The sequence below is a fragment of the Aspergillus heteromorphus genome (genome assembly GCF_003184545.1).
Source record: "Aspergillus heteromorphus CBS 117.55 chromosome Unknown BO70scaffold_2, whole genome shotgun sequence".
NCBI classification, from domain to species: domain Eukaryota; kingdom Fungi; phylum Ascomycota; class Eurotiomycetes; order Eurotiales; family Aspergillaceae; genus Aspergillus; species Aspergillus heteromorphus.
The window spans coordinates 402,979-429,026 of NW_020290407.1; the positions used below are offsets into that span (position 1 = coordinate 402,979).

General features: G+C 54.5%; 11 protein-coding genes across 11 annotated transcripts; 6 read left to right on the forward strand and 5 right to left on the reverse strand.

The window, feature by feature from the left end:
• Positions 1 to 462: 462 nt before the first annotated feature.
• On the forward strand, positions 463 to 2,617 carry BO70DRAFT_78030 (AP-1 complex subunit mu). The gene is made up of 7 exons (XM_025548718.1): positions 463 to 513; positions 596 to 799; positions 879 to 1,007; positions 1,159 to 1,388; positions 1,447 to 1,936; positions 2,010 to 2,381; positions 2,515 to 2,617. Exons 2-7 carry the CDS (start codon positions 761 to 763, stop codon positions 2,593 to 2,595), a joined length of 1,341 nt encoding a protein of 446 aa, XP_025403218.1. The 5' UTR covers positions 463 to 513; positions 596 to 760; the 3' UTR covers positions 2,596 to 2,617.
• Positions 2,618 to 3,468: 851 nt separating this feature from the next.
• BO70DRAFT_78023 (Rag GTPase GTR1) lies at positions 3,469 to 4,882 on the reverse strand. The gene is made up of 2 exons (XM_025548717.1): positions 4,503 to 4,882; positions 3,469 to 4,443 (listed from the first exon to the last, which is right to left on the reverse strand). The coding sequence occupies exons 1-2, from the start codon at positions 4,694 to 4,696 to the stop codon at positions 3,621 to 3,623; spliced, it is 1,017 nt and encodes a 338-aa protein (XP_025403219.1). The 5' UTR covers positions 4,697 to 4,882; the 3' UTR covers positions 3,469 to 3,620.
• A 284-nt stretch (positions 4,883 to 5,166) lies between these two features.
• BO70DRAFT_358234 (URC4/urg3 family protein) lies at positions 5,167 to 7,296 on the reverse strand. Its single transcript, XM_025542248.1, has 4 exons — positions 6,937 to 7,296; positions 6,366 to 6,855; positions 5,727 to 6,319; positions 5,167 to 5,673 (listed from the first exon to the last, which is right to left on the reverse strand). Exons 1-4 carry the CDS (start codon positions 7,273 to 7,275, stop codon positions 5,590 to 5,592), a joined length of 1,506 nt encoding a protein of 501 aa, XP_025403220.1. The 5' UTR covers positions 7,276 to 7,296; the 3' UTR covers positions 5,167 to 5,589.
• Positions 7,297 to 11,114: 3,818 nt separating this feature from the next.
• On the reverse strand, positions 11,115 to 11,712 carry BO70DRAFT_78100 (uncharacterized protein). The gene is made up of 3 exons (XM_025548719.1): positions 11,578 to 11,712; positions 11,271 to 11,496; positions 11,115 to 11,191 (listed from the first exon to the last, which is right to left on the reverse strand). Exons 1-2 carry the CDS (start codon positions 11,629 to 11,631, stop codon positions 11,290 to 11,292), a joined length of 261 nt encoding a protein of 86 aa, XP_025403221.1. The 5' UTR covers positions 11,632 to 11,712; the 3' UTR covers positions 11,115 to 11,191; positions 11,271 to 11,289.
• A 59-nt stretch (positions 11,713 to 11,771) lies between these two features.
• On the reverse strand, positions 11,772 to 12,187 carry BO70DRAFT_78107 (uncharacterized protein). Its single transcript, XM_025548720.1, has one exon. The coding sequence runs from the start codon at positions 12,129 to 12,131 to the stop codon at positions 11,880 to 11,882; it is 252 nt and encodes an 83-aa protein (XP_025403222.1). The 5' UTR covers positions 12,132 to 12,187; the 3' UTR covers positions 11,772 to 11,879.
• A 1,428-nt stretch (positions 12,188 to 13,615) lies between these two features.
• On the forward strand, positions 13,616 to 17,044 carry BO70DRAFT_358241 (UBA/TS-N domain protein; the record flags this gene model as incomplete). Its single annotated transcript, XM_025542249.1, has 2 exons — positions 13,616 to 16,460; positions 16,525 to 17,044. Coding segments are annotated over 2 exons (2,691 nt in total), but the record flags the coding sequence as incomplete, so codon positions are not given.
• Positions 17,045 to 17,233: 189 nt separating this feature from the next.
• On the reverse strand, positions 17,234 to 18,912 carry trm61 (tRNA 1-methyladenosine methyltransferase subunit GCD14). Its single transcript, XM_025540751.1, has one exon. It carries the CDS (start codon positions 18,852 to 18,854, stop codon positions 17,376 to 17,378), a length of 1,479 nt encoding a protein of 492 aa, XP_025403224.1. The 5' UTR covers positions 18,855 to 18,912; the 3' UTR covers positions 17,234 to 17,375.
• A 1,972-nt stretch (positions 18,913 to 20,884) lies between these two features.
• Positions 20,885 to 21,999, forward strand: BO70DRAFT_410194 (uncharacterized protein). Its single transcript, XM_025547248.1, has one exon. The coding sequence runs from the start codon at positions 21,037 to 21,039 to the stop codon at positions 21,541 to 21,543; it is 507 nt and encodes a 168-aa protein (XP_025403225.1). The 5' UTR covers positions 20,885 to 21,036; the 3' UTR covers positions 21,544 to 21,999.
• A 600-nt stretch (positions 22,000 to 22,599) lies between these two features.
• On the forward strand, positions 22,600 to 23,743 carry BO70DRAFT_284017 (NAD(P)H-dependent flavin oxidoreductase; the record flags this gene model as incomplete). The annotated part of the gene is made up of 4 exons (XM_025539109.1): positions 22,600 to 22,642; positions 22,691 to 22,773; positions 22,823 to 23,551; positions 23,600 to 23,743. The coding sequence occupies 4 exons, from the start codon at positions 22,600 to 22,602 to the stop codon at positions 23,741 to 23,743; spliced, it is 999 nt and encodes a 332-aa protein (XP_025403226.1).
• Positions 23,744 to 23,952: 209 nt separating this feature from the next.
• Positions 23,953 to 24,586, forward strand: BO70DRAFT_392459 (uncharacterized protein; the record flags this gene model as incomplete). Its single annotated transcript, XM_025546287.1, has 3 exons — positions 23,953 to 24,135; positions 24,159 to 24,262; positions 24,322 to 24,586. The coding sequence occupies 3 exons, from the start codon at positions 23,953 to 23,955 to the stop codon at positions 24,584 to 24,586; spliced, it is 552 nt and encodes a 183-aa protein (XP_025403227.1).
• A 24-nt stretch (positions 24,587 to 24,610) lies between these two features.
• Positions 24,611 to 26,038, forward strand: BO70DRAFT_284044 (uncharacterized protein; the record flags this gene model as incomplete). Its single annotated transcript, XM_025539112.1, has 2 exons — positions 24,611 to 25,327; positions 25,385 to 26,038. 2 exons carry the CDS (start codon positions 24,611 to 24,613, stop codon positions 26,036 to 26,038), a joined length of 1,371 nt encoding a protein of 456 aa, XP_025403228.1.
• Between the last annotated feature and the right edge of the window lie 10 nt (positions 26,039 to 26,048).

The following is a 26,048-nucleotide window of genomic DNA, read 5'->3' on the forward strand; positions in this document are numbered from 1 at the left end:
CCCGGCCAGCTCTTATGGAACCCTCGAAAAACGATGCATAGTCTTCGCTCCTTTGTATCGCTATGGCAGCAATGGGAAACCGAGGACCGCACAGCAGAATGCCATGCGGAACGCAGAAATCACAAAAGCAATTTGCACTGCCATGCACTGTCTAGGAAGGGCGTATGGTACAAAGAAGAAAAGAAAAGAGAAGGAAGCGAAAATCGCGGCGAGCGAAATAAATCCTCTGCACCTGACCCGCGCTAGCGTTGATCGGGACTAGCGAGTACATCTGTCTGCTCGAAACGGGTTTAGCGTTCAGGGTTCTGGCCCCTGAGGCATCAATACACGTTAAACGAATCTATGACCAGGCCCATGTAACTTACCCACCTTTAGAGCTCTTCTTGGCGGGGGTATCGCGTACGGGGCCATACCCCCAGCGCATCGCCGAAGGCCGCATCATCAATCGCCCACTCGAGCCATTCCAGCTTCATCGCAGCGACGCCGACCAAGACGTCTCATTCTGCAGCGCCTGTGAGTTCTTCTGCCCCACTGCCACATCCGAGAAGCATCGCGTGCTCCGTCTCCCTCCCCTCCTGCTAATGCGCGACCCAAGCTCCCTCCACCGGTGACTAGTGGATTCGCTGGCCTCTCCCGTGGAATCTAATCTCGCCCAGAGCCTCCCGCCATTCCTCCACTGCCTGCCCGACTGCCTTCCCGCAGCTTGCGCTCTTGACCTCCATCTTCTCCCCCCGACGACCTATCCCCCATATCCTCCGCGATGGCGTCGGCCATCTTCTTCCTGGACCTGAAGGGCAAGGTGCGTCTCCCCGGGCTCCTTGCGCTGTCCCCCTCCCCCCAATGCCTCCGTGTTCCCCTGGAACCTGACCGTCTAGTAGACCCTTCTAGCCCGAAACTACCGCGGAGACATCCCCATGTCCGCCGTTGAGAAATTTCCCATCCTCCTCAGTGACGCCGAAGAAGAGAGCTCCGCCGTGGCTCCGTGCTTCTCCCATGAAGGCATCAACGTACGTATTCGTGTCCGGGTCTCGTTGCGGCGCTCCTGCACTTCCCCCGCCGTTCCCCGCAACCCGCTGCTGGCCTCCCACCCTTACTATATGCATGCCGCGCATGGAACGTAACCTGATAGTACCAATTGCTGACATACGCTCTGTTCAGTACCTCTACATCCGTCACAGCAACCTCTACATCCTCGCCCTGACTAAGAAGAACACCAATGCCACCGAGATCCTCCTTTTCCTACACAAGATCGTGGAGGTGTTCACGGAATACTTCAAGGTGCTGGAGGAGGAGAGTATCCGCGATAACTTCGTCATCATCTACGAACTGCTCGACGAGATGATGGACTTCGGGTACCCACAGACAACAGAGAGCAAGATATTGCAAGAGTAAGGCGATCTCGGGAGACCAGACACACCCCCGGCTGACGAAACAAACCCCTGGCAGATACATCACACAAGAATCACACAAGCTGGAGGTCCAAGCCCGACCACCCATCGCCGTCACCAACGCTGTCTCGTGGCGTAGTGAGGGCATCCGGTACCGCAAGAACGAAGTGTTCCTTGATGTTGTAGAGTCCCTGAACCTCCTCGTATCTGCGTCTGGTAACGTGCTACGATCGGAGATCCTGGGAGCCATAAAGATGAAGTGCTACCTGAGTGGGATGCCGGAGCTGCGTCTGGGTCTGAACGACAAGGTCATGTTCGAGACTACGGGTCGCGCGACAAGAGGCAAGGCCGTGGAGATGGAGGACGTCAAGTTCCACCAGTGCGTACGACTGTCCCGGTTCGAGAACGACCGCACGATCAGCTTCATCCCCCCGGACGGCGAGTTCGAGCTGATGAGCTACCGTCTCAACACGCAAGTGAAGCCTCTCATCTGGGTGGAGTGTCTGGTGGAGTCGCACTCCGGTTCCCGCATGGAATACATGCTGAAGGTGCGTCTCCCCCTCCCCTCCCGCCTTCTCTCTCACAACCAAATCCGCCCACCACTAACCCACACCCCCACAGGCCAAAGCCCAATTCAAGCGCCGCAGCACGGCCAACAACGTCGAAATTCTCGTCCCCGTCCCCGAAGACGCTGACTCGCCCCGTTTCCGCACCAACATCGGCACCGTGCACTACGCGCCCGAGAAGTCCGCCATCATCTGGAAGATCAAGCAGTTCGGCGGCGGCAAGGAGTTCCTCATGCGCGCCGAGCTGGGCCTCCCCTCTGTCAAGGGCGATGACGAGCACGGCGGCGGCATGACCGGTGGCTTTGGAGGCAGCATGGGCGGTACCGGCCAGGGCAAGGCCAAGCGGCCCATCAGCGTCAAGTTCGAGATCCCTTACTTCACCACCAGTGGTATTCAAGTCCGTTACTTGAAGATTACTGAACCCAAGGTATGTCTCTACCCCACCCCTCTCCTTTCTTTCTTTCTTTCTTTCTTTCCCAGATAAAGCCATCCCTATCTTTCTTGCCTTGGCGTAATATGTCAGAAGGACCGTGCTGATCTGTTTCTTCCTCCCACTGCAGCTACAATACCCCTCCCTCCCATGGGTCCGATATATAACACAATCAGGCGACATTGCTGTCCGCATGCCAGATGTACAATGATGTAAAGCGTTTTCTCTTTCTTTTCCCCTTCCTTTTTTTTTTCTTAGTTCCAATAGATATCGTATCTTTTGCGGGGTGGTTTGTTTTTGTGGTGGTCTTCCTTCATTTCCTTGTATACTTTGTATTGGGCTAGTCTGTAGCAAACAAACAGATTCCTTCCGACGCCTAGAAGTACTAGATAGGGCTTAGGTGTAACTAAGCACCAGGTAGTGGCTAAAGTAGCTTTGTTGTCTCTTCCCCCATCAGGCTGCAGAAAACTCCAACCGTCGATCCATGGGTCCGCTCTACATAGATAGGTAATCATAAACATCGGATCCATTTGCCCTCTTCTCCGTTCTTTCTTCTGCTATGATACATATGTGATGGATGTTTCTTTGTTTCCCCCCCTCTCTTCCCCCCGGGTTTTTATACTCGTAAGGCTCAGACCCGCTTACATCACATCACCGTCATCACCATCGTCACAATCCTGTCTTGAAGACCATACATATAACCTCCCCGGTAATTCACGAGATAACAAAGGTAAATGTAATAACAAGAACAAAATCACAAAAAAAAAGCAAAAGGAAAAAAAAGGATGAAATTAACTTTTAAATTCTCATTCGTCAGCATGTTACATTAGATGGAACACGGGATGATAAAGGTACCAGATAGGAGGGTGGTTAGATAGATAGATAGATAGATAGTAAGTGGGTTGATGAACTGGTCGGAAGTAATGAATGAATACATACAATATGCCATGCATGCATGCTATAGGGTATCTCGAAAAAGAAACAGGTCGCATTACGTACTCACTCCATGGCCAGATTGGGCCAGGCCGGACCAGACCAGACCGACCAGACCAAGCCGATCAGATCGGATCGGATCGGATCGGATCAGAGCGTCGAACATCGCAACGCATAGAGGTTTGGTTTGGTTATTGATGTTCGGATTGGGGGGTAGGGGTTGTGGACCCTTGGTTTTTGGGTGTCTAGACGTGGTGGGTGTGTTGGAGGTTGTTTGGAAGGGGGGAGTTTTAGGCCTGACAATCAGTGTATCCCGTTGTTATTGTTGTGGGTGGAGTTGTCGGGGGATTCGGCGGCGAGGAGGGGGAATCCGTCGCCGTGGCCGGTGGTGGCGGCTTTGGAGAACCCCTCACGGGCGAGCATTGTGTTCAAGACAGCGCAGTTGTAGGCGGCCTCGCCGGGTGGTACGACCAGGAAGATGTACGTGTTGTCGGTGAAGCGGCCGAGGAAGACGTTGAATTGCGGGGTCTTGGTATGCATGACGACGAAGCCGGCGGATGCGGGAGTGGTGTGGGTGTTCCGGGCGGCGCAATGCTTGAAGGCCTTCATGATGTTTGAGAGTCGTTCGTGGCGGTCGTAGATGGGGTTCATGTCTCCGATTTCGGAAGAGACGGATGTCACGGTGAGGAAGGTGGAGCGTTCGAACAGGATCACTTCCTCGGCGTCAATTCGCTTGGCAAAGGCTTGCAGGAAGCGTTCGATGACCGTGAGGTTGGGGATGAGCTTGTGGACGATGCCGGCCCAGGCTTTGTACAGCGATTGGTCCCAGATGCTGCTGCCGAAGGTGTCGATGGTGAAATGCTCCGAACGGTTGCGGATCAGGGCGGACCGTTCGTCGTAGATGCGCTGGCGGTGCTCAGCCTGGATGAGATCCAGCTTGTGCACGAGACAGAACACGTAGGCATTGGGGCTGTATTCCTTCAGGGCGTTGATGATGGAGTTGTATGTGTCCAGATCCCGCTCGACCTCCCGTGATTCGATATCGAAGACGTAGATAAGGACCGCAACGTCGGAGAAAATGTTCCCTCGCTGGGAGGCGAGGTAGGTTTCCATGAATGCGTCTTGCCTGGACACGAGGGGCATTGGTTAGACAGTGGCAGGCCGCGCAATTGCTCGTGGACTTACCCTCCGCAATCCCACAGGTTCAACGTGAGGTTTCCCATGAATTTGACATGACTGTGCTCGACGTCAATGGTCGCACCCAACCGCCGGACATCCTTGGCGACGTAGTTGCTGAAGATAATGGAGCGCATGGACGATTTCCCGGAGCCACTCTTGCCCATCAAGAGGACCTTTCTCTTCTTCTTGCGCATATCCATTGCGGCAGATTCCCTCGTGCTACCCGGTAACCGTACCCCGCACTGACGGGTAGTGGACGTTGCAGAGGACGACAGCAGTGGAGAGGAGTGACATTCATAAGCTGCCTAGATAGCTCGTGCCCATGGGGGTTTGGGACCTTTCCAGGCGAGGCAGGCTACTGAATCCGCAAGCAATGGGGGGCTGAGGGTGGTTGGACGGAGAGCAGCCAGCGGATGACCAGCCTTCCGGCGTCATTGCATGAGCTCCGCCGGGGTCAACAATGTTCCGGCCCCGTCACGTGGGGATGCCCGAGGCACGGGCCAAGCGCCCGGGCTGGCCGCGGCTGGCAGCGGAGGCAAGAGACGGTCCCAACTGACCCTCTGGAACGCACGTCAGTGGCGTTCCTTGACAGTCCCTGCTGACTTCCCCCTTCCAGGGCCGTGCTACAAACCCTCCGGTGCTGCCAATCATGAAGCTCCGCTCGCAGTTGGTGGCTCTTAAGACAAGTGCATTATCATCCGGAAAGTACCCACAGCGGACTGCAGGGATTATAGGCTCAGCTAGTCAACCAGGGTCAAGAATGAAGGAGACAGAAAGAACCAAGATCATCAAAACTTTTTTTATCCCATTTTCATCCAAGATAGCCAAGAAGTGGAACGAAACCAAGGAAATGTGTACAGGAAGAAAAGATGAAACCTCCCACGGAGACAATTCTACAGCAGAAGCAATTAGGTATAAAGGTGCCAAGTGACGCAGCAAGGCATGGTACAAAGCTCAAAAGGGCCCCAGCGGCCGTAAGGAATGAGACGCATAAACATCTGGTCATCAAAGTCGTAAACACTACCACCAGCCGTGGAACGGGTGCCGAACTGGCGGTGTCAGGTATCCAAAACATCAACAGGGTATGCGATCATTAGAAAACAGTGCCGTCGGAGCGAATCATGATCGGGGGTTCTTTCGTGTTCGGCCTCGAGACTTCCGCGATCTCACGTCCACCCTGCCATCATATGTTAACGGACATCCACATAAGTCGCCGGGAATTCTACATACCTTCCATGATCCAGCTTCAAGCATCTGCGCCAGTGTCAGCTGGTCCTCTCCCACCAGTCCTAACTGGGAGTTCACGGCGTCCAGCAGGTCGTCCAGGAATCCCACGGTAGCCGCCCGCCATTCGACGACCACGTCGTCGTCCGTGGAGAAGAGGGGCACGACCTCCATGTTCGGTTGGCCCTTGATCTGCGCATTCTCCTTGAACGCCGTAATGCCTCGCTCGAGGTCCTTCTCCTTCAGACTCAACAGGCCCATGTCGATCAGCAGACCACCGTTCCGGTACTCGGGAAGACCCGTGAGCAGTTCGCTCCCAGCAAAGTGGATCTTCATCAACTTCGACATCGGCACCATGATAGAGTAGCAGAGCCACTGCGTAAGTTTGTGGAACGGGACGATATTTTCCCAGGGCTGCGCGGGAGGGGACCTGGGTAGATCCGAGCATGGCCAGGCGTCTCCAATAGATAGTCCATCGATCTGCGTTCTAGAGGGGGGCCAGATGGGGGAAAACCCATCCATGAGGATGCTCCATAGAGTGGTGATAGGGACGATTGGAACGGAAGAAGCAAGCGTCGAGGGATGCGAAAGGAGGTAGTCTAATGACGTTAGCGAGTGGTACGACATCCAGCGAGATGTCCTTACCAAGCATATTGCCAGGTCTAGCATCCACTCCGAAGAAATCCTGGTTGTTGAGAGCCTCGGAGAGCCGGATAAGAAGCCCCGCGCGGCCTTCAATGCCCGCTAGCGCGTTGCTTTCTGAATGCTGCATCCCCTTGGCCAGCACATCAACCGTGATCTTCTTCAGCCCTGCGCCGTCTACTTGACAAGGCTCCGTAGGATCGCTGCTGAACAGGCCACTCTTGAACATCTCCAGCGTAGCCACGGCCAGACCTTCGCTCCGGGAGTAGATCTTGCCCGACTCCTTCGACTTGTATGACCATCTGGTACCGGCACCCGCATCGAGAAGGACAGAGACAACAAAAAGATCGATCAACCGCCGGGTGCGCTCTTGCGCGTCGATAGTGCTGGGCCACGACTGAAGCAATTGGTTCACGCGGGGTCGACCACCGACGTCGAAGTGCTGCCAGCGGCCATGAGGAGGGATGGAATCGTAGTCGGGGGAGTAGTCTCTCTGGAGGGAGGTTCGCGTCAGCAAGCCGAAGGAAAGAACTCACATGAAAGGATCAGGAGAGTACCGCTAGGAATGGCATACCTTGATGATCGATACGATGTAGGATGCGGTGGCCTCGAACTTGCCCATATCCACATCGAAGTGGTTCAGTCGGTTCCTCTTCGCCTTGTTCAGAACCAAGCTACATCTCTCGCGGACGGCATGGATGCTTCGCAAGTAGGCGGCGGGGTCCAATGCCGGGTCAGGTGGTTTGGCAATCGGTAGTTCTGGGATGGAGGCAGGCAGGCCGCTTCCTTTGTAGCCGGGGGATCTCAACGACGCATTCGAGGTACGAGCACTGTTGACGGTGGCGAAGGATTCCTGGTCATCCCGATCACTCTGGATCGAGTTCTTCGAGTCTTTGCGCTTGAAGATACCCATGGTGACAAGATCGGGTGTTCCGGGGGGGGGGGAGGGTTTCGGGAACGGGGGTTGAAGCACAGTAAACGCTCCCTGACGCCTAGAAAACAGAATATGTGGTCGAGCCCGGGGTCTGGACGGGAGGTGGAACTCAGAGAGAGAAGAATGGAGCTGCACAGGAGTTCCCTGCGAGCAGAAATGCAGGGCGTAAAAATGGGCGCCGGAGGGGAAAAGAGGGGGGGGGAAGAAGTACACAGAAGGATGGATGATAATCTGCAGCGGTTGCGGGAGACTGAAGAAGAAAAGGAAGGCCCTTATGGGTGTGCTTGGGTTTGCCTCTCACTCTGACTCTTGTTTTTTTTTTTTTTTTTTACTCTCTGTCCTCTTTTTTCCCTTTTTTCACCCTTTGGGTCTATTTTTTCCCTTCCGGCATGGAAGGACAATAATACTAATAATAAGAAGGACAATAATAATAACCAGAATAATACGGAGCGGGGCGGCTAGACGAGTGAGCTTAGGGGCAGTTAGGAAAGGTTAGGGAGGTTAGCAGCCAAACTAGGACGCCATCATTGGAGCAAAAAGGAGTGGCCAGTAGCCACATTGGTACCTACACGGAGCATAACCAGTAAACTAGTCGAGCCTCGGAGTCGGGAGGTGGAGAGCTTGAGGGGGGCAGAGGCCTTGTCGGAAAGGCTCCAGTCGATGTTAATTGTTAAAAAGGGTTGCATGGCGGAGTGGCCGATTTAGCGTTTGATAGGGACAATTGGCCCGAATCGTAATAGATGTTACCGTTTACATTCTTGTACATGTAAACTGTAAGATGTAGGTACAGTGCAGTGCAGTCGGTGCAATGAGACTGGTAGATACTTACCAGTATAGAAGGGAGGGGCACCGGGAGGATCTGACTGATAGTAGATAGTACACCCGCACAGGGACCAGGACTACCGCGGAGTCTCCAGTCCGTGGCAATGGAGATGAGGTGAGCTCAGATATCTATCAGACCAGTGGGCGTCTGCATTGAGGCATGGCCGATATGCCCTAAGGATGTACTTAGCAGTAAGTAGGTGCAGTAGGTGCAGTACTTAGTACATGCCCGCATGGTGGTGCTTGCACGCCACCACGCATACGCCCCCATACGATGACGCCGACCATACCATACCATACCATACCAGAGCGGTATTCCGAGGTGGGGTCCTATACCGGCCCGTATCTGGTAAAGTGCAAATTTCCCAGGATGGAGCGGTTCCAACGGGTCCTAGACGGCTAGCACCTCCCCTAGCACTCTAGCACTGACTACTCGGTGCTACGGCCGACCAAGGCAGCCAATATCCAGATCGATGGAACCAATGGAATGTAGGTTAAGTTAGCGAGGACCAGAAAAAAAAGAGGACCGCCATGAGCACAGACAAGCGTGCGCTCAAGGCTATACCGGGCTCTGCTGTTTCCCCTCGCCCCAGCGCGGCGGATCTGACTGCTAGTCAGAGGGGTTCGAGTCAGCGCCTCAACCCAGGGAATCCACCGAATCACAATAGCTGCCTGACACTGGAGTCATGATTCTTGGCTCTGGCGTCTCTTTCTCCCTGAATCCCTGAGGGGAGCTGGGAGCTAGGAGCTCCGGAGCCGACTCGACCGGAGGACAGATTGTGTATAGCATACGCAATGAGCCTCACCTTACCACCCCCTCATCTGGTCACCTGAGAACAGCATTTGTGGATGCCAGTCAAGCTCTCCACCGATTTGACATTGTTTCCCTTAGATACCGACACATGTCTGGATATGGGGTAGCACCTGACCACTTTCCCGGGTGGCTCGTTGATCGGTATCTATCGAGTAACGACACTCGACAGAACGAATAGTTCCTATTCAGATGCCACGTGAGCTGCTATAGTTTGCCTATCAGGAAAATCCCCTGGTCTATTGATATATGGTCTGCGCTTGTTTTTGGGTGAGAAGCGCAAGCCTATCTCGTCAGCGTCCTCTCGCCCTGAATATCGCCCCAGCATAGAAAGATGATTACTATCTCATACGACGAATGTTGTGGTCCGGCAGCACTGAGCCTTGCTGCAGCTTCGAGCCTTCCGCGCACTAAGGTGTTTCTGCTATACTAATCCAACCCCGATCCACCGCTGGTGGCAAATTGCCCCCCCAGGAAGGCGATTGGAGCGGAAATAGTGTCACGAACTCCCCAGTGGACTATATTTGGATGATAGTCTGATGCCACGTATACTGAGTGCGGTAATGTCAGTATTTACCGTACGTTGCTGCGCCACAACGCTGGGCTCGAGCAATGTCAAGCGACGGCCAGGCCATGTAGGTAAGACAGGGGGCACACCTCGACAATAGCCTCAGTATTATGGGTGCTGGCCATATTGTGGTACGCAATTGGAGCAGGGACCAGCCCCCCCTCCTTTCCCTCCCAACACGAGACACTCAATGATCAAACTCCCAGCGCTTCAAGCGAACTCGAAATGCTCGGAGTTGCACACCCAGTACCGCCGCCGACCACAGCATCCAAGTTTAGCAACCGACACGAAGAAACGATAATTTGCATATAGATCGGCAACTCTATTTCCATCTCGTAGATACGCGATTCGACTCCCGAAGGGAGCTTGCCGATACGCGCAGCTATGGCTCGAGTGGAGATCGTCCTTCGGCACATAGGTTTTGCGGCGTCGATCTCAATGACGCGAGATATTCCATAGCAAACGACTAGTACTGGACAGCTAGCGGGGTCTTTTGTTTCCTTTCAGATACTTCGGCATATTTAAGAGATGACAGTTTTTGGGGGGTACAGAGTACTGGGATGTACCCTCGGGATATATATCCAGAGTTGACACAACTGAATACTACACAGGGGCCGAGAGAACATGTCAATCCCGTCCTGTCCCTTGTGACCAGTACTCCATACCTAATTTACTGGCATTTGAGTTGGAGTTCGGAGTACATTCGCGGGGTCGCCAAGTTAATTACATCCGAGCATGTGGCGCACTGACAGCTGCTTCATATAAATGAACCTCAGGTGTCAGAAAGTCTAGTACTTTTGGCTAGCAGACCAGGAGTGCGATGAGAAAATGCCACACATCACATCAGGCCCCCTGAGAGTTGATATATTTACACCGTTGGTGCATACTGACGAATCTACCGTACTTATGGTGGACATTTGGTTCGACGAGGGGCTCATTTTCGAAAGACTTGGAACTTGCGAGGTCACTCATTTTTACGGCTTCCTCTCCAGGGCCAGGGCCTGAAATCCAGATCATGGGTTCGAGGGCATACCCTGGTCGAACCAAGGATATAAGTAGCAGTAGTTGGACCAGCGAGCTCCTGTGGAGCAAATCGCTTCGGCACGAGGCAGGAATAATACATAAAGTCTGGAACCCTCTTCAGTTGTACCTTTGCTGGAACTTGGTGCTCCTATACACAGTCATGGCACGATTCATCACATCCGTCTGCTTTGGCGCTTGAAGGCTCACATCAGACAGTCAGTAGGTGGTATCTACAGAAGACCATATTGACTGAAGTATCTTATCAAGTCGCCCCTAGCTGTAAATTACTTAGTAGATAGATAGATATGTTGGTCTTTAAATTGAGTTCGGCCGGAAGAATCGTCTTTGACATTAAGTTTGACTTCTTACCCCTCCAGCGATATCCGCGTCGCCGATGTCGCGCGTCTGAGGTCCCTTTCGAGTCACGATAGATGCAGTAGTCCAAGACGATCGGCCGGGGAGAAGCCAGTCTCTCTGTGTGTGTGCTGCAAGTGATCATTACAGGTATTGTCTGTACGACGGGCAACAATGTCCGGTACTAAATCACCTGCAGTACCGTATATACCGTATGAAAGTCTGTACTGTATGTATGGACGGGAAGGAAATTTCAGAAACCGGGGCCATCCATGACCCATGAAGGCAGCAGGCACGTACCACACAACAGACAGAACCTGGGTTCATTAGCTGAGGAACTCTGCAGGGAGGCGAACCCTAGATTCAAGATTGGTCGAAGAGGGCAAGGTATATTACCTGATGATATTACAATATTCTATTGTGGGCAGGCAGTGTGGTGGTTGGCCATGGTGACTGGACTGACATTGCTATTGATAATAATGAATTCTATTGCGTGAGCGGACCCACTGCAGGGCAGCGGGAGTGGTATCGACCTGCATGCCGTTGGACAGGAACGAGTAGGGAAGGGCACTTCAGTCCCCCATGGGCGTATTTTTACTAGTCGGGGGGGCTTTTTAGGTACCTAAGGCAGGTCAGAATCATATGATGAGGGGACAACAGCCCTTTCAAGGGAAGTGACTGCGTGAGAGAGGGGGAGGGATACGTCCGAGGGACTCCGCGCGGGACCTGTAAGTGGACGAAGTGGTAGTAGGTACATCGCAGTACTTTTTCGATACGATAAAGAAAATCTCTTAGGCAGAGCAAAGTACTATGTGATTTGCGATGCTGCAACTGCAAGCCCGCAAGCCCCTCCTCCCCTCGAAATGTCAATGCACCGGCGCACCCGCTAACGCGGAAAACACGGCCCTGGCGGCCTGGCCATACTGCTGGGTCGCGCGGGTTTCACGTTTAAGGTTTCCTTCTCGAGGAGAGTAACGACCAGTACTGGTGTTTACTGTTTACTGTTTACTGTTTGCTGCTAGTATTGGGCATCATCTGGCGCCTGGATAAACTCATGGCGATCAAGGCACGTCGATAGCTCTTACCCGGAGCCTGTAATCCACAGCGGCTCCCAAAGATGATGAGATCAGATGCCAATCCTCCGACTGGGTTTTTAGTGCGATTGTTGTTGTTGTTGTTATTGTTATTATTATTATCCTTGTCTACGCGTTTTATCGCGACATTTGCTTCCCGAAATTCCGCCACCAACATCAGCATCCAGTGGAGATGACGGGTGGCCCTCCATCCATCCGTGATCCGTCACTATGACCATGCCGGGGCCAGTCTCGGCTGTCGGGGGCTTAAAAGACATGTCGAGTGCTCCGTAGTAAGACATCCAGACGGTTTACCCGTGGGATCGTGCACACCATGTCAGGCTTCCTGTCAAGGTGGTGGCCTAGTCCCCCGCTTGGTCGGTATTGGAATAATTCCCGATGCTCCCTGCGACGCTATCGCGCATCCCTGTCCGCCACGGCTGTCATCCGCGATGATTGGCAGGGAGCGGACTTCTCCCGTCGGGATTCCTTGAGACTCTGAGTGCTGACATGCCAGGTTGGCGCAGGTCTTTTCTCCAATTGGTGAGCCGTGGCTGCCATGCACCCACTACTGTAGGAACCCTTTCGATATCACCCGCAACGACGTTGCGAAAAAAAAAATAATGGCTGCTTCGAGTTCGAGCCTTCGAGGCCTCTTCTGTGCGGGGGATCCGGCTGACGCTGTTGGTTTTTGCTCTCCGAGACACGCTCTCACCGTGAAACTGCTCCAGAAATTGTCAGTCACACCGGCCCTGTGGACTTGTTCCCCTCTTCGAAGCGCGATCGCTAGTTGTTCTTGAGCTTCACTCTCTCGTACGACCCTCTCGCTTAGGCGTCTCTCCCGTTTAATATTTCTCCTTGGGGTTCCGGAGGACCACGGCTCCAGCCTCCATCATCCACTCAGGACGCCCGGTCCAGTTCTTACCGTGGGCAAACCTCGGATGGCTAAGCCTGACCGTGTGGTACGGCGGTCCTGGCCATAGTTCCCACTTCTCCAGAGCGAATTGCCGTGTGTCCAGAACGGATCCGGATACAGTCCTCCAGATACCAGTGCTCCTATTCGACTCTTTGAGGTTATCCCCACTGGAGCCAGCCGCTGATCTACACAGCAAACCCAAGGTGCAGCCGTGCAAGGAGAACCGAGCAGAGAGATGGCAGAGGCAGCCTCACGAGACGTTTAAATCTAGGTTTTAGAGCGCGTTCGCAGTCCACGTCAAAACGGCAATTCTTTTAGCAGTGCATGCGCGTATTGCGTAGGCGTCGATGTACTTTGAGCGTTCACATGCCAGTGTCGAACCCCTGTCGTTTAACCTTGCAGAAATCCCTTTCGTCCGTCCAATATTAATCTCACCCGGCCAACAGTCTAGATTCGGGGTCCACTGTGTGGTGGATATTGATCCGACTAGGTCCATCAGGTAGATTTGTTACGGCTCCCGTCGTCATTGTTGTTGTTGTTGTTGTTGTTATGTAAAGAAACGGGCGAGCTCGGGCATGATTATTCAGCAGGATACCGTGACACGGCAGCACGTGCCAGTCAACGTACCACGTGACTAATACGCATGACACCGCCACAGCGGCCCCCGATCAGCCCCATTCCCTCAGCCACGGTGACGGTCGCGGCCCTCCATTCTTCCATCGCCGCATCGCCAGGGGCAAGTCGAGACAACAGTTGGCGGGACCATCGAACCGTCCCCCGCCCTGAGCGCCGGAATGAGTCTCTGACCGAATCGTGGTCATATCGCGACTAGACATCCAGCATCATCTGTGAGCTCCAGCCCTCAATTCCCCGACTGGATCCACTCATCCCGCTTGATGGTGAGATAAGATCATGGCATCCTCACATCCACATCGGCCTCCATCCTAATCCAACCCCTCCAGACCCGTCTCCATCCTCATTGATACGCCTCACATAACCATCATGGACGACCTCAACGGTCTGAACTGGACCCCCAGTTCGTCCAACGACGCCCGCAAGCCCCCGCCGATGAGTTCGGGCCTCTTCCCGAGCGCCAGGCCGAATAACACCTCTGGCCGTTCTACACCCCTGTCTGCCTCCTCGGGCCCCGCGACTGCTGCTCAATCCAAGTCCGCGATCCCCGACAAAGACAGCTTTGCGAACCTGGTGTCCTTCGGTTCCTCTAATGCCAACAAGAACCTTTCTCTGATCGAGCAGCAAAGGAGACTGGAGCAGGAGCGAGCCAAAAAGGAGGCGGAGAACAGATCCCGCTTCGAGAAACAGTACGGGGGACAAAACTCTCAATTCTGGGACAACTTGGAAACGGGTGGGAGCAACAGGACTGCTTCGTCAAGTACCCCTGCTCAGCAGAGCGCAACAATTGCCGATGAGGATGATATACTTGCTGCTTTCAACGCCTCTGCGCCTGTGGACGCGTCGACAAACTTCCCCGTTCCCAGCCCCAGCCCGTCTCCGCAAATACACACAGGCTCGTCGCCGTTTGCCTCGAACAATGCAGGCGCCTCCCGGCAGAAGGACACAATGACATTTCCCGACGACGACGATCCGTTCGGTCTGAATCAATTGAAGCCCAAGCCTGCGCAACCGCCCCAGCCCTCTCAGGCCGATGACGATGACTTCCTCGGCTTGCTGGGCAAGCCTGTATCGGAGATCCCTCGACCAGACCCCCCTGCTAAATCACCTTCCCCGACCCGAAGCGAAGACCGCACTCCGCCTCCCAAACCGACTAATGGAGTTGATCGGGCGATTGCCGAGCTCGTTGATATGGGATTCCCTGCAGACAAAGCCAGCCAGGCCCTGAGGATGACGTCATCCGGCACCGATGTTCAGGCGGCTGTTGGTCTACTCCTCACGCAGGCGCATGAAGACTCTCGCCAAAAGTCCAGGAGTCGACCAAGTCCGAACGAACGGCTCTCTGAACACCCGAGCGGAAGCAGAGAGCGCAGTGAGAGACACGGGCGCGATGTGCCGTCGTGGATGCAACAAGAGCGGTCACGCAGCAACAACCGGACTCCCTCGTCCGCAGACAAGGATCCGTCGCAAGTGGCGGCGGCGTTTGGAAACAATCTGCTCAAAACAGCGAACTCCCTCTGGAAGTCTGGGAGCAAGAAGGTACAGCAGGTGGTCCAGGAGTTCAATGCGGAACATGACCCAAACCAGCCTCGGTGGCTGAGAGAGCCTTCCGCGCGTGAGGAGTCATTCAGTGACCGTACTCGGGTCTCCGAGAAGTCCGAAGCTCGCCCTGAAACCATGACCGACGAGGCACTTCTGCTAGAATCAGGCGGGCCCATGCGCCCGTCTCGTAATACTATGCGATCGAATGACAGGCCTTCCCCCCGTGCAAGCAGTAATGGTTTCCGGAATCAACCGTCCCCAGCGAGCGAAAGACGTGTCCAACAACCGGCTTTCATGCAACAGCAGCTCCGAACAGAAACGAAGGATCCCCGGTCTCGGTTAACAAAAGCCGCCGTGGAGGAGCAGTCGGCACAGGCATATGTCAGTCCTGCACGAAGGAAACGCCCCGTTGCCCCGTCGCCTGCTCCGGAGCCACAGGTCGATTTGTTCGAGAGTCCAGCACCAACGCCCGTTCAGCGACCGAGGCCTTCACCCGCACCGGCTCAGTCGTCGTGGACATCTCCCCCATCTTCCACTTTACCCACAAGGCCCAAGGCTCCGCCTCGAGCTGTACCACCAGTATCTCAAGATGCTCTTGCCACTACGCATCGCCAGCGTGGCGCCGCAGCAGAAGCCTACAAGAGAGGCGACTATGCAGCTGCCCACGAGGCTTTTACAGCGGCCCTTGCACCACTTCCAGATAAGCACCCTCTTACTATCATGATCCGCAGCAACCGTGCCATGACCGCTCTGAAAATCGGAGAGCCCAAGGTGGCCATCAGTGACGCGGACACTATCCTAGAACTGATCGGCCCCGCGAAGGGTGAAAACGAGAGCATCGAGCTTGGCAACGGCGAACCCAATAAGTCAATGAAGGACTTCTTTGGCAAGGCAGTGATGCGGAAAGCCGAAGCCCTGGAAAATCTCGAACGATGGGCGGAGGCTGCCCAGATATGGAAACTGGCGGTTGAGAATGGCCATGGCGGCAGCACCAGTATCCAAGGCCGCAACCGGTGCGAAAAGGCAGCTGGCATTGGCAAGCCTGCCCCGAAGCCTTCGACACCGGCCCGACGGCCTCCTGCTGCAGCTCCCGCTCCCAAGAAAGTGTCTGCTCTGGATGACCTCCAGGGCCGTTCAACCCCGGCTGGAACCTCTTTCGAGGCCGTTACCCGCCTGCGAGAAGCCAATCAAGCGGCCGAGCGCGCCGACGAAGAGAAATTTGCTCTCTCCGAAAGCGTCGATGCTCGACTGGCTGCATGGAAGAACGGGAAACAAGACAACTTGCGAGCGTTGCTAGGCAGCTTGGATACTGTCCTATGGCCGGAATCCGGATGGAAGAAGGTGAACATGTCCGAGCTGATCATGCCAAACAAGGTGAAGATACAGTACATGAAGGGGATTGCAAAGGTTCACCCCGACAAGGTATGTTACCTTATCTACTCCCATAATCATCATGTCACAATATCATAGCTAATAATCTATCCAGATCTCCACCGACGCCACGACCGAACAACGCATGATCGCAGGTGCCGTATTCGGTGTCCTGAACGAATCCTGGGACAAGTTCAAGAAGGAGAACAACCTCTAGCATCTCTCTTACCTACCTCATATCTCACCATCATCCATCCATCCATCCATATCCCTGAATTGATATCACACATATGCCTGTCTATACTCTCTTCATCTCTATTATCTCAACCAAATATCTGTTCCCTTAGATTCCCGGGATGGGTTGATTTCATACAACCTTATTATCAACCAGCCAACCAACCTACCTACCTACTTACCTACCACCCAAAGTCTCTCTACACCATGGAATGGAACACTTTCTTCTATTGTACTCCACGCAGTGAAGCGGGCACACCAGCTCATGATTTTATTTGCGCTGAGCCTTATAACTCTGTACATACATAGACTTCTTTTTTTTTTTCTCTTTTCGCATTGCTTTTGATATGATGGGATGAGCGGTTCACGGCTGACTGAATGCATCATGGTGGTTGGCTCTGGGGCTATTTGCTTTCGTAGTGTTGTAGAGCTGGTGCGTTTACCATTAGATACCTCAGACCATGCTACATGAGGGGACAGTAAAATAAATGCTCCCCTTTTACCTAGGTAGGTGTTACTCACAAATCGAGCGTTTGACACTGGTATTTGACAGCCAGACAAGAAGTCAAGGCACGAATATCTATCCATATTTCAAATTCCGCTATGAATTCACACCAAGCGAGAGTAAAAAGTGTATGATATACAACCTGTACAACTTAAAAACAATTAAAAAAAAGAAAAAGAAGACAGAAATCCTTTTATAATCTACCCGGCCATGCGAGCATGTCTCTATTACGCGTTTTCAGCAGCAGCATCGGCAGTCTCCTCTTTCTGACCCTCCTGTTGCTCTTCGGCCTGCTTCTTCTCCCGCTTCAACTGCCTCTTTCCCTTGGGTTTCTCATTCGAGACGACGTCGACCTGATGAGGGGCCCACTTCTCGCGACACTTCCGCTCGTCCTCCTCCGTCCAGTCACGGGGAAGCACAGCGAAGACGAGGTAGGAGGTATGTGTTTTCAGGTCCTGTTCGGAGCGATGGACCAGACGGCCTTGCTTGTATGTGGGGATATCGGAGGCAGCGAGATCTTTATCTTCGGGGCCGGTCTTCTTGGCCAAAGACGGGGGGATAGGCGTGGTCTCATCGTCATCCATCTTGAGCATCAGTTCGCGGTACTTGCGGGAATGGTCCTCGACCTGGCGCATCCTGACGACGGCCTCATCGACATCCTTGGGGAAGACGACGGCACCGCGGATGCGCTCATACTCGAGTCCGGTCCTTTCGCGCCGCACTTCGATGCGGTGGTGGTTCACTTCGACCATGGAGATGGAGAGCCATGACATCTGGCGGAGGGTGCTGATGGTGCGTTGGACTTGCTCGAGACAGGGCGAGAAGGTGCACAGGTAGACGGGGGAGGAGGGGTCGAGGGGCGATTCGCTGCCGTCGGCGGGGTGGCGGACGAGGTGTTTGAGCGCGAGCCAGGGGGCGGGCAGGTCGAGGAAGATGGCGTTGGCTTTGGGGGAGGGCCCGGTCTTGGGCTGTTGGAGGAGGAATCCGTCGCGGTACACGTCGCGGTGGGTGACTTCGACGAGGCCGTCCAGGCCGTGCTCGGTGATCTCTTGACGGACTTTGGCGGCGCGTTGCTCGTGGAACTCGAAGCTGCAGACCTTGCCGAGGCGGCGCTTCTTGGTGTTGTTGGAGGCGGAGGGGTCGGAGGGGTAGCCGTTGAAGACGGCGCGGACGGAGGCGTGGGTGAAGGAGCCGCTGCCGGCGCCGGCTTCGATGATGGTGGTGCCGGGGCGGGCGCGTAGACGGTGCAGGATGTAGCTGTAGTCGGGGGTGTAGACGACCTGGGTGCGGTGGGGGAGGGAGGTGGTCCAGAGTTCGGGGGTGGGATAGACGAGATGTAGGAAGCCGCTGGAGGCGGCGACAGCGGCCTGGGGAGCATCGCCGTCGCCTGGCGTCGTGGTGGTGGCCGAGTCGAGCTCCTCGGCTTTGCGCTTGAGCTTGTGGTTCTTCTTCTGGGGGCCGCGGCCACGGCGCGAGCCCGTGTCGACCTTGGAGGCACCGATCTGCGAGCCCCAGGGCTGGTCGGTGAGGGTACTGTGCGGGAAGGAACCGAAGCGCGTCGTCGTCACCTTGCCCTCCTTGTAGCCGGCGTTGTCCTCGTCGTGCAGGCACAGGACCGTCGGGATGGCATGGTCGCGGCGGAGGTGGAGGAGGGCGAGCTGGTCGAGGCTCGAGTGGGAGCCGGGAGTGAGGAAGGGGGACGGCATCGTCGGTGGTAGTTGGGCTGTACTACCTGCGACAGCGAGGGAGAGTGCGAGACGCGATGCGAACTGCAGTCTTCTGCATCCAGACTCTTTCGATGCGGCGTCATTTGCAGAAGATGCTCCGCTCTAGACCCTTCTGGGACACAGCATAGGGCTTAGGGCTGTTGGCACGTGGCCTGCTTCTGGCGCCGTCTATGATTGGACGGTTTCCACTATACGACAAGCAGAGAAAGAACTCCTTCTGTTCATTCAATAATAGAACCTGGTGATCGCTACTTTAACTACGTAAGACACAGAAAGAAAAGACAATGGTCAATGGAGATACAAGGTGTTATCTGCTCACTAAATTCCACAACTAGAGGCCCACGAATACAATCCAACTCTCCAACAATTGTCTCTTGCAAATCCTGCACCAAGTCACCGGCTCCCTTTTTTCTCGTGCAGACTTTTTTTCAGCACCAGACTCGCCTGCTTGTATTGTACTTTGTCACGGCTGCCACAGATGCTGCCATATCGGCCACTTCGCGCTGTCGTTCAGGATGCAGGAGATTCTGGACCAGCTGACGCTCGATCTCTCGGTTTCTTCTCAGATTCTCTTGCGGGGTTGAGAGTTCACCCATGCTCTTTGTCACATGGGCCTCGAACTCTCGCAAAAATGGTATTTTCTTTCTTCAAAATCGGAGTTCCAGCCTTTTAGAATACTGCCCAAACGTTTACCATGCTGGTGAAGGAAGACAGTGATAAAGGTATCAAGCCTTGTCGCTAACCCCCATTTTTCAAATCTCATGGCTATAACGGGCCGGACAGGGAGTGTTCCAGATTCCAAGTAGTCAGCCCTGGTGAAGCCGAGTTTCCATTCCACATTTGTCTTGGATGTGTGCTGTTTCTTGAAGAAGGGCCAGGGACGTAGCGCGGTTCGAAAGCCATACTGCGCTCCGGTAGGATCGATCGTCCACATTTCCCCATTCTTCAGCGTAACTCTGTAGATATTATGCATGCAGTCTATCCACTGCCGTGGCCCATCCCGCAAAACTCTAAGTATTTCCAACGGTTGATTTATAATGCTGACATTGATCTCTTCGATTTTCGAGCAAACCCCTGTCGCGATGGTTAGTATCTGTCCCAGTAGAACATTCTGTTGGGCTAACCCGACAGGAACTCTCCTGCCAGACCGGAGAGATACAGAAAGCCTTCTGTACAAGTCATGAATACCGACATCGCATCAAAGTGGTCTTGGTCACACAGTGTATGGGGAGTGACAAAGGCCCTAAATGTAACCTCTGAACCAATTCAAGTGAACGGAATCCCTGAATGTGTATGGTTAAGCCGTCAATTCGCACCGAGTGAAGTTGCAAAGGGGAGACCTGCCGACAGATCCGAAACATCGCTTGCTGGAGAAGCAATTCAGCTCGATGGACGATTTTGCGGTCCTTGAATACTTCGCAAGTGAGTTTATGTTGGCTCCAGTCGGCTCTCTGACATAATGGGCCACAATAGAACGTGGGCTGAATCTTTTCATCTTTGTTGTAGATCGGAGCATCACAGCATCCAGTACACCGTTTCTTTGTTGGGGCATTGCAGTGGGCGCAGGCGTTGGACGTACCAGCGGTGGTAACACTGGTCATGGCGCACTTGGGGACTGATTGTAACATTCAGCGCAAGATAAAAATGCCGTTAAGGCATTACGGAGATGATGAGGCAAGAGGAAGCGGGAGGAATAATCAAGCACGTTCAGTGAACAGTACGCGGCAAGAAATAAGACTGAGAAGAAAACCTGGCAAGTAAGAAAAAGGAAGGGAGGGAGAAAGGTCAAAGTGGGATGGAAGATAAGAAGATGAGAAGGAGGAGGAGGAGAAAGAAAGAGTGAGAAGTGGAAAGATTCCTGGCTGACAGTGAAGGGAAGCGTGCCTGCCTACTATGGCCTATTCTCAGTTGGATGGTAGTGAATCTATCTTCCTCGCCTTCTTCTGTCTACCTTGATCCCTTTTCTCTTCCCCCTGGTCAGATACCCCAATACGCACTTGGTGATTCCCTCTCTCTCTCTCTCTCTCTCTCTCTCATTTATTCTGTCTTGACTATCTCTTTATAATAGTACATTCTTACACGATACCAGAGCGCCCTCTCAAACAGATATTACATCCTCACTTGAAGGTAACCCCAGTCATTTATTCCTCAGTCACTCGCCATGACACCACTACCGCCAGTCCAATGTGCAAATTGTAGGGAGAACACAATCAAGCAGGCTGGATGCGAGAGATGTGGGGACGCTCCCAGATATGGGCCAGATGATACCAGTGTGTGTTACTGTGGCTTTGGCTGTCAAGAAAGCCACCGGCGAAGTCATAAAGATCATTGCGACTTCCTCTACGGGCGATCGAGGCTCCTCCGAGCAGCTCTCATCCTCAAGAGAGCCCTGCTGGCGTACAGAGAAACTGTGTACGATCTCGATCTCACAGATATGCAAGAACAGGAGGGGGCTCTTTACCTCCATCACAATGAAAGGGACGCTTTTGTACATTGCCCACGTGGACCCTTTCCTCGTAGTCGTCTTCAAGGTTATAGATCCTATCACATGGGGGCAGCTCTCACATTTAAACAGGGCGCCACCTCCATGGCGCTGTTGAGTCCATTAGCCCGAATGCTTTTTGAAGGTAACATAGGACCTCGCAGTGAATCCACCGAGATAAGCTGATTGACATCCAACAGGCCGAGGCCAACTGTGCTTGTTCCTAGTCGAGGTGATCCCGACGTGATTCATAAAGTGATAAAGATTGAGCGGCCGGATGTCGGAGAGAAACGGATCATCGACGTGACAGGCCTTCAATATGGATATCGATCGGCTCTCTCCCCGTTCGATAGGTACATTGAGCAGAGAACCCGTCAAGATCTGCAGGAACCTATGCCTTACGACTCCACCGAAACACAAGACCTGGGTTTCTTCGCAACGTTGAAATTAATGAACAGGACCCAGGAGCAGCGAGATAACTTGATGCGAGAAAGAGAGTATCGCCTGCGATTTGCAGAGTTTGTAAGAGAAAACGTCAAGAAGGATATTCTTGATGGGACTGTTCATGACGCTAAAACCAAGTCGAAAGAGTTTGCGACCAATTTGAACTCACACATGTCGGATGTGGTACAGAGAATTGGCTAAGATCACGCTCTCGGATGCATTATTACGGAGTACTGGCGTAGCTGTTGATTAGTTTGGATTTGTTTTTTTTTTTCTCAAAGGCGGTTCTGCCTGTGGGCTCTCTCGGGATAGATGAGTTAATTCTCAGTACTCCTCGTTGATTTCGCTGGTAGCCATCAGGCGATGGGGCGCCTAATGAGGCAGCGTGACCGAACTTGCCGAGATTCGAGATCACATGCGGCCCTGGCCTGGCAAAGCCGGAGGGACAAGTCACACGGCGATGAGAAGGGAGGGGCCATTCTTAAACTGGAACTGGAACTCCCCGATGAAAGAGTCCGTCTCATCACTCTTGAGCCTGATCCACCCCCAGATTCGGCCACCGGGCTGGACCTCGGCAACTCCGCCTCCCCACCGCGGCAAAGCGTGGGTTCCTCGATTACTCTTCCCCATAATATTCTCCCTCTTAAGTTCGATCCACCCAGGGGAAGCCTCTCATCTGCACTCACTTATCTAACTCAGTCCGACTATCTATCTATAGAACCCCCGAACCCCCGAACCCCCAACCCGTACAACTCACACGTTGCACTACCTCCGATCGCCGACACAACTATAGGCAGAATGCCTTTCAACACTGCCTTGACAAGGGCGCTGGGCATCTCAGGTAACCAGTCTCCTGGATGCGCTCGGCACTTCTGCTAACGGTCCCCAGTCCCAGTGGTGCAGGGGGGCATGCAGTGGGTAGGATACGCGGAGCTCGCCGCGGCCGTCAGCAACGCTGGTGGACTGGGCATCGTACGTGCATGCGCTGGCTCAAGAATCAGATCCGAGGCTGACCGTTTAGCTCACGGCTCTCACCCAACCCACCCCCGAAGACCTCCGCAAGGAGATCCGCAGATGTCGATCCATGACCAAGAAGCCATTCGCCGTCAACCTGACCCTCCTTCCCGCCCTCGTCCCTCCCGACTACGGTGCCTACGCCCAGGTGATTATCGATGAGGGCATCAAGATTGTTGAGACAGCAGGCAACAACCCCGGCCCCGTGATCCAGCAGCTCAAGAAGGCCAACACAATCATCCTCCACAAGTGCACCACCATCCGGCACGCGAAATCGGCCATCAAGCTGGGAGTGGACTTCCTGTCGATCGACGGGTTCGAGTGCGCCGGTCACGTCGGCGAAACTGACATTACCAACTTCATTCTCCTCAGCCGGGCGCGCCAGGAACTCAAAGTGCCGTTCATTGCGTCGGGTGGCTTTGCGGACGGGCAAGGCCTCGCTGCAGCGTTGGCTCTCGGGGCGGAGGGAATCAACATGGGCACGCGGTTCATGTGCACGATCGAAGCGCCCATCCACCACAATGTCAAGGAGGCGATTGTCAAGGCGGACGAGACGGATACGGCGTTGGTGCTGAGGCGGTGGAAGAACACCACCCGGTTGTTCGGCAACAAGGTGACGCAGGAGGCCCTGAAGGTGGAGAGGGAGAGCAAGACGGGCGAGTTCAGCGAGATTGCCCCCTTCGTGAGTGGCAAACGAGGGCGGGAGGTCTTCCTGAACGGCGATGTTGACTTCGGGGTAAGTTCTGGTCAGCTGGTGACGTCGAACCCTTGCTAATGAGTTTAGGTTTGGACGGCCGGTCAGGTCATTGGCCTGATTCACGATATCCCGAGCTGCGCTCAGCTGCTCCAACGCATCGAGAAGGAGGCCGTGGAGGCGCTGGACCGCTCCCGGTCGTTGCTCACGGCAACGGTGCCGAGCAAGTTGTAGAGGATGGGTAGAGGTTTGATATCCGGTTTGATTGGAGCGTGCACTCGAGACTTTTTTTTTATTACAGACTAAGCAAGGAATAGAGGCTATTCTGGAGATTTGGCAACGAGCGTAGCGATCCGTCAAGTGTGATGAGCATCCCTTGCAGGGACCCCGTAACCAGGGATGGAGAAGATCGTTCGGGGAAGAATACCCGTGGGTTTTGCACGATGAGCCAGATATTTCCTAAGAACGAGGGTACACGGACGTTTACTCCGTACACCGTATATGGCCGTAGAGTTCGGACGTTCGGATGCATCTGTCGTGATGCCGATGGTCGCCTCAATGCAGCCTCCAGATTCGGCCTCGCCACAACTATTAGGATCCGCGAGGGCTTGCATCATGAGGACCGTGTAATCTGATCTGCCATCTCTAGGCTATGGACAAGGTCGATGACCCAGAAACCTTTGCTCTGAGTAACCAAGATGGCCGGCCATCCTTGCATCAGGAGAGGGCCGGTCTCCTTGCAGAGACAAAGCTGTTGGTTAGTCTCGAATGAGCCTCTCGCTAGGGCTTCTGCTAACGAGGATCTATTTCAGGTACCTGAAGAACCTGCGCGCGATGGGAGATGAGACGCCATCGTCTCCAGACGCATCGGCAGCATCCCGCACAAACAACTTCGCCTCATGTGCACTGGCCATCACGATCCCAATCCGAGAGCTGCAGTCTTTATGCTTCACCCCCGCGTCGGTAATCTCACGAATCAATAAAATCCCCCGCATCAACCGCCATCGCAACTCCTCCATCGCCCCGACGACGAGCCCGGCATCACGAACGGTCACGGCAACCACCTCACTACTATAAAGAGAGAAAGACAACACCACCATCATGACCAAATCCGCTCTCAACTCAGACCTCATGCGTCGTCCACGCAACATGAAGAGCCTATCTTCGCTGTTCCTCCCCTGCCTGCAGGCGCGGAAACTCCGCCGTCAACGACGACAGGAATACCACACCTCCTGGACTTGTGCGGGCATATCAGACTTCGAGCAGGGTCCTGAGCAGGCAGATCACCACCATCACGAACACAAGTACCGATACGACTCCCCACCCGAGTCGACCGAGCTATCGCGTCTGCCCGAACAACCCAAAGACGCTATCACCAAAGGCCCGCAGACAACAGCGTCCATCCGACTCGTCAGCTCCGGGGACTCGGAGTGCTCGACCCTAGGCCCAGAGGAGGGCCATCCACATGGCAAAGAAGACTCCTCCGCCAAACAAACCGGCACTCTCTCCGATGAAGAGACCGACGTCGAGTCCACCAGCCCCGAGAACCCCCACCGGGCCATCTCCATGGAAGTCGGGCCTCAGACCCCTCAACGCCCCCAGGACGACGACGAGATCACCACTCCCCGCAGCAAAGACGACCTCGACCTCGAGCTCTCCACCCGCCGCATCCCCCGCAACCCCGACAAGAAGCCCCGTCCAGCCAGCATGGACGTGCCCCCCAGCGCGGCCGCCAAGCTCCCCGAGATCAAAAGCCGGATCATCGAAGACATCCCCGAGGACGTGGAAGAGGAAGGCAAGCACGACAACGACATGACCGTGCGTCCTCTCCGCCGCACCCTCACCACCACCGCCGGCCATCACACCCCGACCAAGCAGACCGGATCAACCGCCGCTCAAGACAGTGAGACCGATGAAGACCCCGACTCGGCCACGAAATCCGCGTCCGCCAAACGCAGATCCACCTGGCGTCTCAGCCAACGCAAGTCCATGATCGAGATCTTCAACCTCCTCCAATCCACCGCCGCTGCTGTCGCCTCCGCCCCCAAGCTCTCCAACCTCAAGCTGCCGCTGGCTGGTCGCTCCCCTCTCCGTGCGTCAATGACCTCGTCCTCCTACGATGAACCTTCCTCCCCGGTCCCCCCTACTCCGCCCCCGAAATCACCTCCCTATGCTGCAGCTGCAGCTGCAGCATCAACCTCAACCACAGCCCCCGCCACAGCCACAGCCACGACAACAACACCAGCAGCAGCATCATCATCATCAACAACAACAACAACAACAACAACAACAACAACAAGCAAACCCCTCCCCTCACCCCACCCCCACGACCACCCCGACCCAAGCACGCCCACCCCCAGCCCGACCAAAAAGCAACGCCGCATGGGAACAGCCGTCTTCCCCCTCCCCATCTCAACGCGCAAATGGGCCGAGATCCATCCCACTCTGGGCACCTTCGCGGGGAAGCACCAGACCACCACCAACGGTGAAAACAAAGGTAACAGTATCAATCAGACTCTTTTTCGCTAGCCACGGAGTT